The sequence below is a fragment of the Schistocerca gregaria genome, chromosome 2, assembly GCF_023897955.1.
Source record: "Schistocerca gregaria isolate iqSchGreg1 chromosome 2, iqSchGreg1.2, whole genome shotgun sequence".
Lineage (NCBI taxonomy): Eukaryota > Metazoa > Arthropoda > Insecta > Orthoptera > Acrididae > Schistocerca > Schistocerca gregaria.
The window spans coordinates 717,847,745-717,864,557 of NC_064921.1; the positions used below are offsets into that span (position 1 = coordinate 717,847,745).

General features: G+C 36.4%; 1 protein-coding gene across 1 annotated transcript in view; it reads right to left on the bottom strand.

The window, feature by feature from the left end:
• Nucleotides 1–5,146: 5,146 nt before the first annotated feature.
• Nucleotides 5,147–16,813, bottom strand: part of LOC126334847 (general odorant-binding protein 83a-like) — a 48,791-nt gene continuing 37,124 nt past the window's right edge. Inside the window, exons 7-8 of the mRNA XM_049997517.1 lie at nt 6,420–6,504; nt 5,147–6,340 (exon numbers count right to left, since the gene is read on the bottom strand). Coding sequence (XP_049853474.1) covers nt 6,457–6,504 — 48 coding nt within the window. The 3' untranslated portion in view covers nt 5,147–6,340; nt 6,420–6,456. The remainder of the gene's footprint in view (nt 6,341–6,419; nt 6,505–16,813) is intronic.

The window sequence follows — 16,813 nt, forward strand, 5'->3', positions numbered from 1 at the left end:
TCCCATGCCTTATTTTTTGTCTCCCACCACCTTCCAAAATCCCACTGTCCGGCCACAGAGGAGCATTCCCCTCATAACTCAGTACCACCCAAGACTGGAAAACTGGAAAACTGAAATACATTCTCCAACAGGATTTTGATTACCTCTTCCCATGTCCTGAAATGAGAAATGTCCTGCCCACTATCCTTCCCACCCTTTCCACAGTGGTATTCTGCCCTCCAAGGAAGCTACACAATATCCTCATCCATCCTTACACAACTCCTGCTCCCAAACCCTTAAATCCTTACCTCATGGCTCATACCCCTGTAATAGACCTAGATGCAAGACCTGTTCCATACATCCTCCCACCATCATCCATGCCATTCCTGTCACTAACATCACCTATCCCATCAAAGGCAGGCCTACCTGTGAAACCAGTCGAGATGTGGGAATGACAACCAACAAGCTGTCTGTCCACATGAATGGCCACCTATAAACGGTGGCCAAGAAACAAGTGGAACACCCTGTTGCTGAACATGCTGCCAAACATGATATCCTTCATTGCAATGAATACTTCACAGCCTGTGCCATATGGATCCCTACCATCAACACCAGCTTTTCTGAATTGTGCAGGCAGGAATTTTCCCTGCAATACATCCTATGTTCCTGTAATCCTCCTGGCCTGAACCTTCATTAGTTGCTGTCCCTACCCATCCAGCCCCTTCCCAGTTCCCATTCCAGCCTACACAGCCATCATTCCACCATCACACCCAGTCTTTTTATTTCTTGTGGCGCTGTTAGTTAGGTAAGCCCATTCACTACAACAAGGTTGTACCACACAATATGGGAAAAATCAGTTTTTAACTGTCTAGGGAGCAAAAACTGCATAAAAGCAAATGGACAAGTTTTTAATTGTCCTGGTGTCCAAAACAATATAAAAGCAAAATGACATCAGTTTTTAATTGTCATAAGACTAGCACAAGATGTGTTCAATATGTGAAATGCCTGCCTTCATTTCAGCTACATTTGTAATTGGAATGCTGAACTCAACATATTTCAGATAACTTCACACCAAGAAGTCACACCGATTAAGATCAGGTGATCTGTTGGCCAGGCTGTAGAGAAATGACAATTTATAATTCAAGCATTTCTGAAATGCCTCTGCAGCAACTGCTTCACTGGCCATGCAGTGGGTGAGGGAATGCCATCTTACATAAAAATGATCCTAATCACACATTCACATTGTTGAAGGGTTGGAATGATGTTGGTGTGCGAAAAACTCTCATAGTGTTTACTAATGGTTGTACAGGTAACAGGACCCACATGACTCAAATTCTCAAACAAATACAGCTGTCAGCCTTCACCACATAGTCACATTTGCAGAATGAAGTGGTTACAGTTGATGTGTGTGTGGATTTTCCATTGTCCATATTCTCCATTTCTACATATTGAGGTGTCCTTGGAGATGGTAATGGCCTTTGTCTGTCCACATAATGTGCCACAACCATTCATAGCCAACTTTCATGTGAGTGAGAAATTCCAGAGATGAATGTTTTTCTTGATGGCAGGTCAGCAGGGAGCAACTTCTGAACATGGTTGATTTTGTGTGAATAGTAGTGCAGGATATTTCATAGGATATCATGCCCCATGTTTGCAAGTATGTCCAATGTTCCGGCAATTGCTTGGGCACTGCATGTTTGCACACCTCCACTCAACACCTCTTGCAATGCTGTGGTCACATCTTTAACAGATACCAGATCTATTGCTCTCCTCCCTCTGCCACTCTGCACTTCAAAAGAAACTGTTTTTTTTTTAATTTTGTAATAATTTTGTCCAGACCCTTTACAGACTTTGGAGCAATGCCATTTTTGATATCCCTGAGTGTCAAGAATCTCTTCAGGGCTACTGGTGCACAGTCACCATTCTTGTAAAAGAGCTTTACCAGAGTGCGCAATCCTTCATGCAGACAGTCATGTTTGGCAAGTCGGATGGAAACTAAAGAACAGCTGTCTGCTGGGTATCTGTTGGTGTGCATATTCTGACACTTACAGTATCATCCATTGGCCAATTTTTTTTAGTAATTTTCAGTTTAATAACTTCCCTCTGAAACATGGAAGATGACCATTAACTTAAAAAGGAAACTGCAAATACTTATGAACAAATGTCTCTGCTCCACAGTTAGTTTCAAGTGATCAGAACTCATATCGAATGAATGTCAGTGGTGGGAAGTCACTCAGAACTGACCTGTCGCCATCACAGAAGGAGCTCAAATGGTGTTTGATGTACATTCTCTTTAAAAAAAATAGAAAATGAGGTCATCAAATGTATATTCAACAAGAAATCTAAATCTAAGAGACAAAGAAGAAAACCATTTATTACCTGGAGGAGAATTATGGAGAAGAAAATCAAAGGTTCACAGAGTGGACAGAAGGCAACTGCCTTGAATCAGGTGAAGATGGATGGAAAAGATTTGTAGTTGCTTTGTGTACAAGTTACCAATAAAGATAATAATGAGAGAAATGAAGATTTTACAGTACATTTTCTTATGAAATAATCATGGGGGCATTGTTAGATTTCATAAAAAACTGTTATGATGAAGATATAATATAGCTATTGCTGCTCGTTATTGGAATGTCCTGAATTTTATGGCATAACATTTTTTTAATAATTTTCAGTTTTATAACCTTCCTCTGAAACATGGAAGATGACTAAGCACGCAAAAAGGAAAATGCAAGTACTTATGAACAAATGTCTTTTTTCCACAGTTGGTTTCAGCTGACCAAAATCATATCAAATTAATATTAGGGGAAGTCACTCAGAGCTGTCTGGTATGGCAGTTGAAGATATCAAAATGAAAGACGAAGTTTTAAATTTCATGTTCAAGAAACCATTCACACAGGAGAATCGTACAAACATACCATCATTTGACCATCAGACAGACTCTCATATGGACGACATAGTAATAAGCATCCCTGGCATAGATAAACTATTAAAAGATTTGAAACCAAATAAATCAGCAGGTCTGGGTGGAATCCCAGTCCAATTTGACAGAGAGTACTCTACGACATTAGCCACTTACCTAGCTTGCATTTATCATGATTCTCTCACCAAGCACAAAGTTCCAAGTGATTGAGAAATGGCACAGGTGACTCCAGTATATGAGAAAGGTAGAACTATGAACCTGCAAAATTACAGACCAGTATCCTTAACTTCTGTTTACTGCAGAATACTTGAACACATTCTCAGTTTGATTATAATAAACTTTCTGGAGACTGAGAAGCTTTTGTCCATGAATAAGCATTTTTCAAGAGATACTGTTCAGAAAATTTAGAGAACTGGCATTTGGAGCTGACTGCCAAACTCTTGCAAAACTCAGCTTGCCCTTTTCCCATATGATTTACTGTGAATTATGGATGAAGGGCAATAGACAGATACTATACTTCTAGATTTCCTGAAAGCATTTCACATGATGCCCCATTGCAGGCTGTTAATGAAGGTATGAGCATGTGGAATATGTTCACAGGTATGTGAATTGCTGGAAGACTTTCTTAAGTAATAGAATCCAGTGTGTTGTCCTTGATGTTGAATGTTCATTGGAGACAAGGGTATTGTCAGGAGTACCCTAGGGAAGTGTGATAGGACAACTGGTGTTCTCTATATACATAAATGATCTGGCAGACAGGGTGGCTAGCAATCTTCAGTTGTTTGCTGGTGTACAGTAAGGTGTTGAAGTTGAGTGACTGTAGGAAGGTACAAGATGACATTGACATAATTTCTAGTTGGTGTGATAAATGGCAGCTAGTCCTAAATGTGGAAAAATGTAAGTTAATGCAGATGAGTAGGAAGAACAAACCTGTAAAGTTCAGAGACAGTATTAATATTGTCCTACTTGACACAGTCAATATCTGGGCATAATGTTGCAAAATGATAGCAGATGTAACGAGCATTTGAGAACTGTGGTGAGGAAGGCAAATGGTCGACTTCGATTTATTGGGAGAATTTTAAGAAAGAGTGGCTCACATGTAAAGGAGACTGTATATAGGAAACTTTGCAGCCTATTCTTGAGTACTGCTTGAGTGTTTGGGATCCATACCAGGTTGTTTTGAAGGAAGTCATCAAAGCAGTTCAGAGGTGGGCTCCTAGATTTGTTACCAGTAAATGTGAACAACACCAAAGTTTTACAGAGATGCTTCAGGAACTCAAATAGGAATCCCTGGAGGGAAGGCGACATTCTTTTTGAGAGATACTGTTGAGAAAATTTAGATAACTGGCATTTGAAGGTGACTGCCAAATGATTATACTGCCACCAACATACATTGCTCTTAAGGACCATGAAGAAAGATGACGAGAAATTAGGGCTCATATGAAGACATATAGGCAGTTGTTCTTCCTTTCTCTATTTGCGAGTGTAACAGGAAAGGAAATGACTAGTAGTGGTACAGAGTACCCTCCATCATGCACCGTACAGTGGCTTGAGGAGTGTCTATGTAGATGTGGCTGTGGATGTAGATGTAAATAGAAAATATATGGAGGTCAACAAGTACACATCATCTAGCATTATGTGCTACTTGTGTTGTGCTCCCCACATTTCCTTATACTTATGATCTTTCCACTCCTTTTTTAAGTTTTTAAGAATAGGCAGAAGGACATTCCAGTAAATTAGCTCCAAAGTAGTAATCAGGCATGAATTTATTTACATACTACCATCTCCTTTCAGTTGCTGTTCAGCATAACTATGTCCATTATTGCAACATTAGCAATAATCACCTCTGATTATAAGTAGTTTTGTCATTATTGTGATAAAATGAGTGTCATTATATGGAAATAATGTATCTATTGTTTCTAATGCCTGTACCAAGACATTACTATCTATTTCAATCATTTTGTTGTAGTTACTTGGTTTGCTTTTCATGTTGAACCTTCTCACACCAGAACTGAAGATTTCAATTCACTTATAGAATGCTGATGCACTCCTTGCCTCATTCTGTAAAACTGTCTTGTCCTGCACACTGAACAAACAAATAACTCCCAAATTTCAATATTCAGTGACGCTGTGAATAGAGTTCACCGCTAAAAGGATGTAACATACAGTCATAATCAGAAAAAAAAAGAAAATGTTTGTATGGTGCAAATAAAAAATCTTGGAGTGTCACTTAAAACTTTGTATTTGTGTAATCTATATAAATTTGTGATAAAATAGCAACAGTAAGTATTAGTTTATCAATACTGGCATCTAATGTGTTACCATTTCAACTTTTGTAATAAAAGTGTTTGATACAGGGCAATGTAGTACAGTTGATACTGCAATATTATAAATGGAAAGAAATTATAACTTTAGCCTCAGAAATGAAAAAAGGCCTCACGGATGTTAAAGAGCAACAAATAAATGTTCAGCAAAAGCAGGTAATTGTTGCTTAAAGTCATAACCAGCAAACATCCAGAGTGCAGATACTGCATAAATGACAAACATTCATTAACACTTGTGATGGTACATATACTCTTTAATTGCATTGTGACTGATAACAAAAGTGAGTTTTTGAGTAAACTGTGATGTGCATAAGTGGAGGACAAATTATTCCAAAACCATTTTCTTTTTAAGCTCAATATGGAGTCCTCTGTTTTGGTAAACAGCATTTGTAAAACGTTCCAAAGACATGAGAGATAACATTAAGTGTTTACACCTCATAGGAAAATTATTGTACAAATTGTCTGTGTATCCTCATTCTGAAAACACTTCTTAAAAATTTTTCTGGAATCAGTGTTCACAGCAAAATAAATCTTCCAGCATACATGTCTACATGGAATGTCCACTGCACATGTAAACAGCACCAGAAAGCTGGAACCAAGACATCATAGTGTTTTTATGGGATATAATACAGGAATCAAACCATTTTTGACATGCTTAAGTGTCTATCCAAGAATTTTCAAGAAAACTCAAGCATATACACAAACAGAATATGTTCAGAATGACACTGAGACACCAGCATCAACTGCATATGTATTTCATGGAGGTAATAAAAGTTTACTACACGATTATTGTTACGTGCCTGGTCAGATCTCTTGCCAGATAGAAACTGTATTTCCATGTTTTCATATATTGGTAATATGTACAAATAAGAGTTGCTTCGTTTCTGACCATTCCAAATACTGTTATTCCTCAGTGCAAAATAATCACTAGCTGGCTTCAGTAACATTTCTACAAGAATATTTTGAATTGTACTTTGTGATGCCATTGTTTACTTGGTCATATTATTGTGGTGTACAGATATTAATTTTCAGTGTACATTGCAACACAGTCCACTTAAATCCATTTTGGAAAGCACCCATATAACATTTCACAGCTCAGACTAATTTGACAGTCCTGCAACAAATACAAGATGCAATCAAACAATGCAAGTGGCTGTAATTTATCTCAGAAAAATATTTTCCACTCCTCTTACCTTTCACTGTTAACTGTCTGACAGAAACAACTTCCTGTCAGGCATCAATGGTTGCATCAAATGCACGAACTACCAGACTGTACAGCTGCAAAAGGTATTAAAAATACTGAATGTAGCTAACAGAATTTTGCTAATAGTAGTCTATTTATAACAAGGATAAAATCTAGTTATTAAAATGAAATAAAATCTCTAAACAAGAGTCTGCAGATGTTTCTATTCATAGTACAGGTGGAATTAATCATAAATGTAATTGATAATGTAACACTGAGGCTGAATATTTGCCAATAACTCTCTGTTAAAGCTCTATTTCACATTGGGACTCAAACTGTTTACCAACAGTGGAGTGCCTGTCCTGTTATCCAAGTAAACTTCACAGAGATTGACTCAAGGTTTCAGTTTGATGCAAGCTTCTCTATGGGCATTCTTAACTTATGGGGATTTGATACTTTGTGTCACTCTGTGAAAACCGATGTTGTAATGCAACCTGTAAAACAAAGTTTAACTTGGTATTTGTAATACAACCAGTGTACATGCTCCAGAGAGATCATAGGCCCTGCTGCATTGGGAGGGCGGGGGGAGGGGGGGGGGGGGGGGAGGGGGGCAATTCGGGTGAAGCCTGTGATAAATTAAAGCTTTAAGGCTTTGTAAAGGGACACCCTCCTCTAGAATTACTTTTCTTCAACAGTAGTTGGTACCAACAGTAATTACAACGTTTTAGACAGGTTAGTATTACCTCAGCCATTTTTGTAAAAGAATTTTATATGATTTTGTACTTGATGTGGTGTATTTAGGCTAGAATCCATAAAAAGAAATTACTTTATTTTCGTTGTTACAATTGATAAGTTAAAATTATTTTTAAAAATTTGATATTGCAAAATATCTGGCACTCTTAAAATTCCTGTTATTAATTGCATAATCTGATGATATTTATTATGTTGACTTCGGGATTTCTTTATAAAATAATAGTATAGAAATTAATAGAATATTATTTGTCAAGAAAATTTGTAAACTCTTTGGAATATTTTATTGTTCAGACAATGCTTCAGCATTGTTTATGGCAATTGGAACCATGAGAACCTACAATGTCAGAAATTTCAGCTTCAAGAATCAGCCCCTAGACATGAAGAACTGGAGCTAACTACTAGAAAAGAGGATAAGTAAAAAGTTTATTGTAAATCTTACTTCTCTTGAAGCTCGTTAAAAGAGTTAATTTTGAAGTCAGTGACAATCAACAAATGATATGAGGGAGGGGTGGATTACAAGTGATGATGGCATCTGGGATTAGTTGACTGATAATGAAGTTTTGTCTGTTGCAGAAGAAGGCAGAGTGATTTGTGTAATTTGCAGTTTATGTATGAACAGATATCTGATCACTCGAAGAAATAAGACTGAGATCTCTCAACAAAGTTGAATCACCAGTGATGATGTACTACCAACAATGATGGACTGGATCAAATGAAAGATGACTTTACAACTATGACGAGAGACATCAAAAAGGAAAGATAAGTACAAAGTATTTGTGAAATTAATTTGTTTGTGGATTTGTATGTTTGTTAACAAAATTAACATAGACGAGGGTATCAGTGATGTAGAAGTGAAAGCTGTGGGTTCCAGTCAGGACATGTTTGAGCCAAGTGAAAGTGTAGTCAGCAAAGAAATAGTAAAAACTGATATTTTGCAGTTAATTTTGGCCAAACTAGAGGAAATGAAGACAGATAATAATAGCAGATTTAGTGGAGTTAATGTTCAGTTAACTGAAATAACAACAGGTAATATAGCAAATTTACTTCGCTACAAGGACAATTAAATGACCTAAAAACTGAAAACAATAGTAAAATGGATAGGGTACAATAACAAATAGACCAACGTAGTAATCAAGTTTTAGAACTAAAAAATGGATTGTCAGAGAGGTAAAAAGTGCGAATATAAATTTATTGTTTTCAAAAAAGAGTTCATTGTCAAATCAGCAAGACATTCCAAGAATATTAAAGATGTCAGAGTTGAACAGAAGTCCGTAGAAGATCAACTTCAATAGTTTAGATCAAAAAATTTTAAATGTTGAAAACAATGAGCAAACTAATGTAAATGTTCTTGATAAAAAAAATTTCACCAGTTCAGAAAAAATGCAATCACAAAAATCTGTATTCAAACAATGGTATTTCATGGTAAATCATTCCTATCAAAAGTCTTCTCTCAGGGATTTTACATCCAATGGATTTTCTGCACCACTGTAAAAATAGTTTTGTGTCAGGCATGAGTGACAATCAAAAATTTAAATTTGCTAAAAGATGTCTTGAAGGTGAAGCTCTGCCTCAGGTAAATTTAAATTTATAAATCAGTGGGAAACATATCAAAGTTTGGAAAAAAATTTTAAATAAATTTTGGTTGGAAGCTGAAGAGAGCAGAATTAAAAGTGAATTTTTGAATGGTCCTAACTATAGGAATAGGGACAGTACTCTGAAAGTGTTTTGTAAGAATCGACTTAAGAAATCAACACACCTTTACAAACCATTTGATGGAATGACATTGATTGATGCACTTAAAAAGAGATTACCAGACAGGTTGCAGGGGGTTTTGGTACATGCACCTGACATTTGTCTTGAGCAGCTTTTATGAAATGTTGACAAGCTGGACAGGGCAGTAGAAAGAAGTATTTATCATAACAATTAGAATGGTAGAAATTGTAATGGGAATAACTACAGAGCCGGCCATTGTGGCTGAGCAGTTCTAGGCACTTCAGTCCGGAACCACACTGCTGCTACAGCCACAGGTTCGAATCCTGCCTCGGGCATGGATGTGTGTGCTGTACTTAGGTTATTTATGTTTAAGTAGTTCTAAATCTAGGGGACTGATGACCTCACATTTTAAGTCCCATAGTGCTTAGAGCCATTTGAGCCAATAACTACAGAAACAGAGATAATGGTAACTTCTATCAGGATCAAAATTTTGATAGAGAGAGAAATTCTGAACATCAGCAGAATAAGAATAATGGGGGTCTGCCTCAATGAAGGTCCACAGTTTTGGGGTGAGGAAACACTACAAGCACAGGACCCCCAATTTACAGTTGCAATTAGGCAATAATAAGTGTTAATGATATGACACAGGTACCTGAAGTTGAACAGAAGGAATATCAGCTTTCTCATTTATGTTTTGATCAAACGTTTTGGGATACTATGTTTAATTATGGTGATGTAGGTACTAATCACAAATGAGAATGTGAGAGTAGTGAGAATTTTGATGTAATATGCACTAATGATTTCTTCTCTTGGTTAGAAAACAGTGTTATTGATGTTTGTAAATAAGGTTATGACTGTCTTGGATCCAAAGTTGGTGATATTTTTAATATAGTTGCGAAAGAGAGCTGTGAAATATCTGAGGTTGGTAAGTCTGAGACTGGTAGGTTATCGCAAATGAATGTAGGTGTTGATGGAGATGAGACTTGTGTTGTTAATGATGTTGTTGGTGAAGTAATTTTGGAATGATATTATAATGATGATAATGATGTTGATGTTGATAGTATCAGGTATTTGGGGAGTTAAAGGATAATTAAGTTTCAGAGTTGTTTGTGAATAATGTTGACAATAAAGATAAGGTAAGTGACGTATCTGATGGTGTAAGTGAGAGTCATGGCATACCAGTCCAGTCAAAGCAGTTTTTCATTAATGTCATACAGGGTAATGAATCAAACAGTAAAGGTGAGTTATTGGTAAGCCTAGAGAATAAAGGTGAAAACTTTCTGAAGTTTGTTTGGGGCCAGATTGATGATAATGTAGATAAATGTGCATTATGGAATAAGTTAGCTGTGTTAGTAAAAATTTGTTTCCAGATTGGTGGAATGAAGTGAGAGAAGAAGTGTAATTTTGACAGTAGTATGTTTTGTGTTCCTTCTGTAATAAGTGATGTCAATTGTGCTATGGAATCCATTCATTGTATTCAAACTTTTCCTGACAAAATTAGTAACCAAAGTACTGCTAAGATATCAGTAAAGTTGATAGTACCCTGTGAAGACAGTGTGGATGTAGCATTTGATGAAATTGAAAGTGATGTTTTACATGAAGTGTCTAATAAAGGAGATGATGATTCAGATTTTGGGTGTCCTTACATTAAGATTAAGACTGATCAGGGCGACGGGAGCTGTTTGATAGATAAAGGTAGCCCAATTTGTGGAATATCTGAACCACTTAGAGACAAGATTAAGTATAGTAAGAATTTTGTGAAACTGTCCATAGTGGGTATAAAGATAAGAGGAGCTACAAGTAAGCAAAGCAAATTAGTAAAACCTCAGGTACTTTTAATGTTTAGTATAGAAGACAAAACTGTTGAACATGGTTGCTTAACAATCCCCAGTCTGGAAGAAAATATAATTCTTAGTATGGACTGGATAGTGAAAGATGAGGCTTGTTTTGGATGGAATGCTAATGAACTGTTTAGTTTGGAACCTAAAAGTAATATTTATGTGAAAACTAATTTCTGTATTTTAAACTATGGGAAAAGGTGCAACTGTTTGCAAAACATTGTGAATTGATGTGAGAACTAGGTCCTTGATGATATAGATTTTTATGAGACTGAGGATCAGGATTTTAAAAGTGTAGTAGATCCTAAAGTAAAGGAAGCTACAGCTCTTAGCGACCAAAAAAAGGAACAACTTAAAAATTTGGAGCTTAGAAATGTGTTTGGTGAGAAAGCAGGGAAAGTGAAAAGCTATCAGTGCCTGCTTTATCTTAGAGACCATCAACATTTCTTTCTCAAGCCATATAATATACCATTTTTAAAAAGGAAAGGCGTAGAGAAAGAAATTCAGAAAATGGAAATGTGGGGTGTAATTGAGAGAAGTGGGAGCTTTTACAATAATCCTTTAGTTGCAGTAAGTAAGAGAAATGGTGAAGTGAGAATGATTTTGGAGTCTAGACATGTTAATGAGTTTCTTATCAGAGACAATGGCCTTCCTGAAAACATGGGTGAGCTGTTACACAAATATGATCATGTAAAATACATGAATAGTTTGGAGTTGACTTATGGGTTGCACCAGATCCCACTTGAAATTAATTCTAGAAAGTATACAGTATTTTTGTATGGAGGTAAGTGTTTTGAGTACTGTGTGGTGCCATTTGGGCCAAATTTATATGTGACTGAATTCATAAGAGCTCTGGATTCTGTGTTGGTAAGTGAAGTGAATTCAAAATTAATTGTGTACATTGATGACATTTTGATCACTGAAAAGACTTGGGAAAAACATTTGATCTGTTAAGAGAAGTGTTTTCAAAATTAGAGTCAGGAGGTATGACTGAAAATAAGTAAGTGTAAATTCGGTGTGGAAGAAGTTAAATTTTTAGGACATGTTATATCTGAGAAAGGAATTGCACCTGATAGAGAGAAAGTTGATGCTATTACTGATGTTCCTACTCCTCACAACAAAAAACTACTTAAATCATTTTTTGGGTTAACTGGATTTTATAGAAAATTTTGTAGCTGCCAAGCTTTGAATGCTCCACGCTTCTGTGAACTTTTGAAGAAGAATACCATTTGGGTTGGAATCAGAAGTGTTAGGGAGCTTTTGCTGAGATCAAAGGACAGTTGTGTTAAAGTCAGTTGTTGTTCAGACCAGATTTGTATCTCCCTTTTTGTATTATGACAGATAGTAGAGATGTTGTTTTGGATGCTCATCTGTTTTATGAGGTTGAAGTTGATGGTGTTATTGAACATAGATCTCTTGAATTTGCTAGTAGAGTACTGCAGAAACATGAAAAGGCATACACTGTAACTGAGAAAGAACTTTTGGCTGTACATTGAACAAGTTTAAAAATTATCATTATGTTATCTTCAGGTGTGTAAACTGTACCATAACAGAATTACTCGTTGGGCCTTATTTTTACAGCAATTCAGTTATGAAATCAGATACATTAAGGGCACAGACAGTGTAGTTGCTGATGGTTTCTCTAGGCTACTTTTGGGGAGTGAATCATCTAACAACTTTGGAGAAGGAGAGAAAGAGATTAAAATTATGTACTTGAGAGGTGTGAAAGAGGAAAAAGAGATCTTGAAAATTTGCAAAGGCATCCACAGGTATCAAAATCATGATGAAAACTCAAAACTGATTAAGAGCATATTGGGTAAGAAAGGAGGAGAAAAGATGGAACAGTATTATAAGGTACACAAGAGTATCTTATTCAGGGGACCCAGCAGCAGATTGGAAACTATGTTGGTTGGAACAGTGCATTGATACATTAATTAAATATACATATGAGAGTTTTGGTCATTGTGTATCAACCTAATGCACACAAAAGATTCAGGAAAAAATCTATTTTTAAAATGTTGCAAGGAGAGTCAGGAAGAAGATTGCCAGCTATGACAGATGTCCAAGAGTGAAGATAAGTAACCAAACAAGTGAAGGCCAAATGCAGAACATACTGCCTAATAGTAACCTAGATCTAATGGCTGTGGATGTTTATAGACCACTGCCTAAGTCTAAGAATGAATTTTGTTATGTTTTTGTGGTGGTTGATGTAATTTTGAAGTTCAAAGCTGTTTCCTCTTAAGAGAGCTACCAGTAAGCAAATCGTTTCTAAGTTCGAAAACACATATTTTCATCCTGTGGGTATTCCTAAAACAATTTTATCTGACAATGGTTCTCAGTTTAGATCACAAGCTTGAAAAGTTTTTGTTGATCACACAAAAATAAGGCATATTCTAACCTTGGTGTACCATCCTTCAAGTAAATCTACAGAAAATTATATGAGGGAGATTGGATGAATGTTTAGAACATATTGTAGTAAGAATAATACCAGTTGGGTAGATTATGTCAGTGATTTTGAGGATATTATGAACAGCTTACAACATTCTTCAACAGGTTTTTCAGCATTTGAAATCATATTTCATCACAGACCAGCTAACCTTATTTTTGAGAATAGTTTTTAAGGGAGATGATAAAAGAACAGGAGCATAGGAGAAAGCAGAGACATGGTAAAGGCAGAATTTTCTAAGTAGGAGATGTTGTGTTGGTGAAAGCCAAAGAGAAATCTAAAATGCTGATCTAAAGTGCTGACATCTGAGATAAATAAATCTTTCAATATATATAATGCACTATTCGAAATTCTTGAAAATCCACATTCTAATGCATGCAGACATGTGTATCACAATTCTAAGAAGCTGTTTGGTTTATGCAATATCACTGAACTGAAAGCGTATAGACATGATCCATCAGCATCAAAATTTTTGTTTCTTCGTTCTTTTTCCAATGTTAGGAATTTATTATGTAAGCTAATGTGCTTTTTAAAGTTCTGTCTTAACTACTGACTGAGTTTAACTCTATGATACACTATATACTGATGTTTTGTAGTAGATTTATGCTGTAGAATTTGATACATATATGCCATGATTGTAAATTAGTAGACCTTTTTACAATTTTGAAATAGGACAATGCCATTAAATATCTAGTAGTGATTTTTCATACTGTAAAAATTAGGAATAGTATATTAGTGTATCTGTTTGTATCATCTTATTATTTAAGTTTTTTTCATAGCAATCAGCTCTGTTTATTAAAGTTTCATATTTGAACACTTTTTAATCCTATCTGACGTAAATCCTACATAATTGCTTTTGCAATAGAAATGGAGAGAGCGTATGCTGTGTGAGGTGAAGAAGGTATTGAACAGCATATTTATTACACAAAACAATGTTTCAGGATTTGATGTGAATGCTAGACAGGAAGTACCTATCTGTTGGAGGGTGTGACAAAAACTCTAGGGAGGTAACTGCAAGATGTTGGCAGATCCACTCCTTGCACTGCTGTGTGGGTGTACCCCACTGGACCTGTCAACTTACAAGAGATTATAGGTGCTGCATAATGTACTCAAGCCTCTGTCAACCACATCAGTTATGACATTTTTGTAAATTGTTAGCCAAGACTACCAAATACAGTATTATTCCACATAAATGTGTGTTTTTCCAAGTAGGGGGATTGACTTTCTAGTACATTATATAACTCTAAATCAGTAATTTTTTATCAATTGTAAATGAATCTTCTAGGCCTTTATGTATGTAGGTTAGTTTATATGGACAATTAGCAAATACTGGGGAAGACATTTGGTAGTATAGACAATACAACAAGATGTACACATGTCTGCTTTCATACACTGATTTTGGTCCTCAAGCTACTTGATTATGTCATCACTAAATGCTATTTATGACTCTGTTAACCTGTTTTTATCCTCAGTACTGCAATATTGTATCTCATAAGAACTTGAGTTATGGGCAAACTCAAGCTTAACGTCTGGTTTTGGTACCCATGGCCATCGCAACTGTGTGTGCGCGCGCGCGTTTGTGTGTGTGTGTGTGTGTGTGTGTGTGTGTGTGTGTGTGTGTGTGTGTGTGTGTGTGTGTACTCAAGGAGAGCATGCAACTGTTGATTGATTCTGCATGCTTCTTATAATTACTCTTTACATATGATCAAACTTATTGATATGATTATGAACTTTATTCATTTTGTTGTGTCGAAACATTTTTTGGTGGTCTCTACCCGGTGTCGTACACCTAGACTCTCAATTTTTTCTCTTCTGTTTTGAAGATTTTGAAGGCATGATTTTATGAATGTAAACTTGCAATCTGTAATTCTAGTAATTTACATTTACATGGAGAGGCTCCATCCCCACTGCAGCTGCAGTGGTCCACAACCCCACAACCGACTACCGCAGTCCACTCCATCCCTTCGCTGCCCCACACCGAACCACTCTTTCAGGGTTATTGTGCAGTTTGGCCCCAGGTGGACCCCTTCAGGGACCATCTCACACCAGACGTGTGAAACCCCTATGTTTGCGTGGTAGAGTAATGGTGGTGTAAGCCTATTTGGAGGACTTGTTTGCACAGCAATAGCTGACATAGTGTATCTGAGGCGGAATAAGAAGAACCAACTTGCATCCACTGAGGCAGATGGAAAACTGCCTAAAAACTATCCACAGACTGGCCAACTCACCGAAGATTAAGGCCGCCTGGTTGATTCATGCCAGGGACCAGGTGCTCCTTCCCAATATCCGGAAAGCCATGCATTAGACCGCATGGTTAACTGGGCGGGCATTTACTATACTTACTACTGGATTCATTTATAAAATAATGGTGTAGAAATTAATAGAAAGTCATTTGTCAAGAAAATTGTAAATTCTTTGAAATATTCTTAGTATTGCAGAGTGGAATAGTAGTGGACATGCTTCTGTTGTGATCAGACATGTTTTTATTTTAGACAATAACAATGTAATTTTTTGTTTTGTTGAAGTGGAAATTGTAAAGACGGTGTGATATAGGGGAAAACGTGAAAGAACAAAAATTACAGAAACGTAAATTACTGCTCAGGCAATACTTCAGAATTATTTATGTCAATTTGAACCATGAGAACCAACATTACCAAAATTTCAGCTTCAAGAATCAGCCCCAATATGTGAAGAACTGGAGCCACTATGAGAAAAGAAGGTAAGTAAAAAGTTTATCATAAATTTTACTCCTCTTGAAGCTCATGAAAAGAGTTAATTATGAAGTCAGTGACAATCAACAAATGATGTGAGGTAGGAGTAGATTACAGCTGACTGTGCTCTAATTCAAGTCCCAAACTTCTTAATACTATACATGTGCTTCTGTGCCCTTTAAATTAATGGCAGATTTAGCACTCAGTTGAGTAATTCCAATGCACAGGTATTAAGTTTCCATGATTTTCAAGGAAAACTAACAGCATTTGATGGCTAGTTTTTTTCCAGTCTGTGTTCAGGCCAGTCTGAGAACATTTTTCCACACATACAAAATATCATTTAAAATAACTTACAGGAATGCAGCCAGGTGCATCATTAACAACTACTGATATTTTGATAGATGCAAACCCTATCATTTTCTAGGTAAATTAATAACCAACTAGTTAGGTAGCATTAACTCTGGCCCTCTGTTTTTTAAACAAGGGAAAGAGCAGGATTCCATGCAGAATTTAAGTAAAAACCTGCATCTATATTTATAAGGTTACTTGCAAATTTAATTTTAACTGCCTCCTTAATAATACTATCCCAGTAGCTGGAAGTGCATGCCAGAACTTCCACATTGTTGTATTCCATAGGATGACAGGTGACAAGATCATCTCCTGCAGTACCAAATTTGCTCAGCAGTTGTAAGCATATGTGGTTTTTATGCTCAGTACACCTGTCCTCCAGAGCTGTGATAGTCTGACTAATTTATAACATGCCACAGCTGCTAGGAATATTGTAGACACCCACCCAAATCAGAATCATCCTCCATGAAAGCTAAAAGGATCTTAATGTTAATGCAGGTTGAAAAACAGATTTGACATCAAATTTACACAAAATAATACCAGTCCTGTTGGAAATGCTCCCTATGTAAGGCATAAAGTCTCAGGGACTGGGATA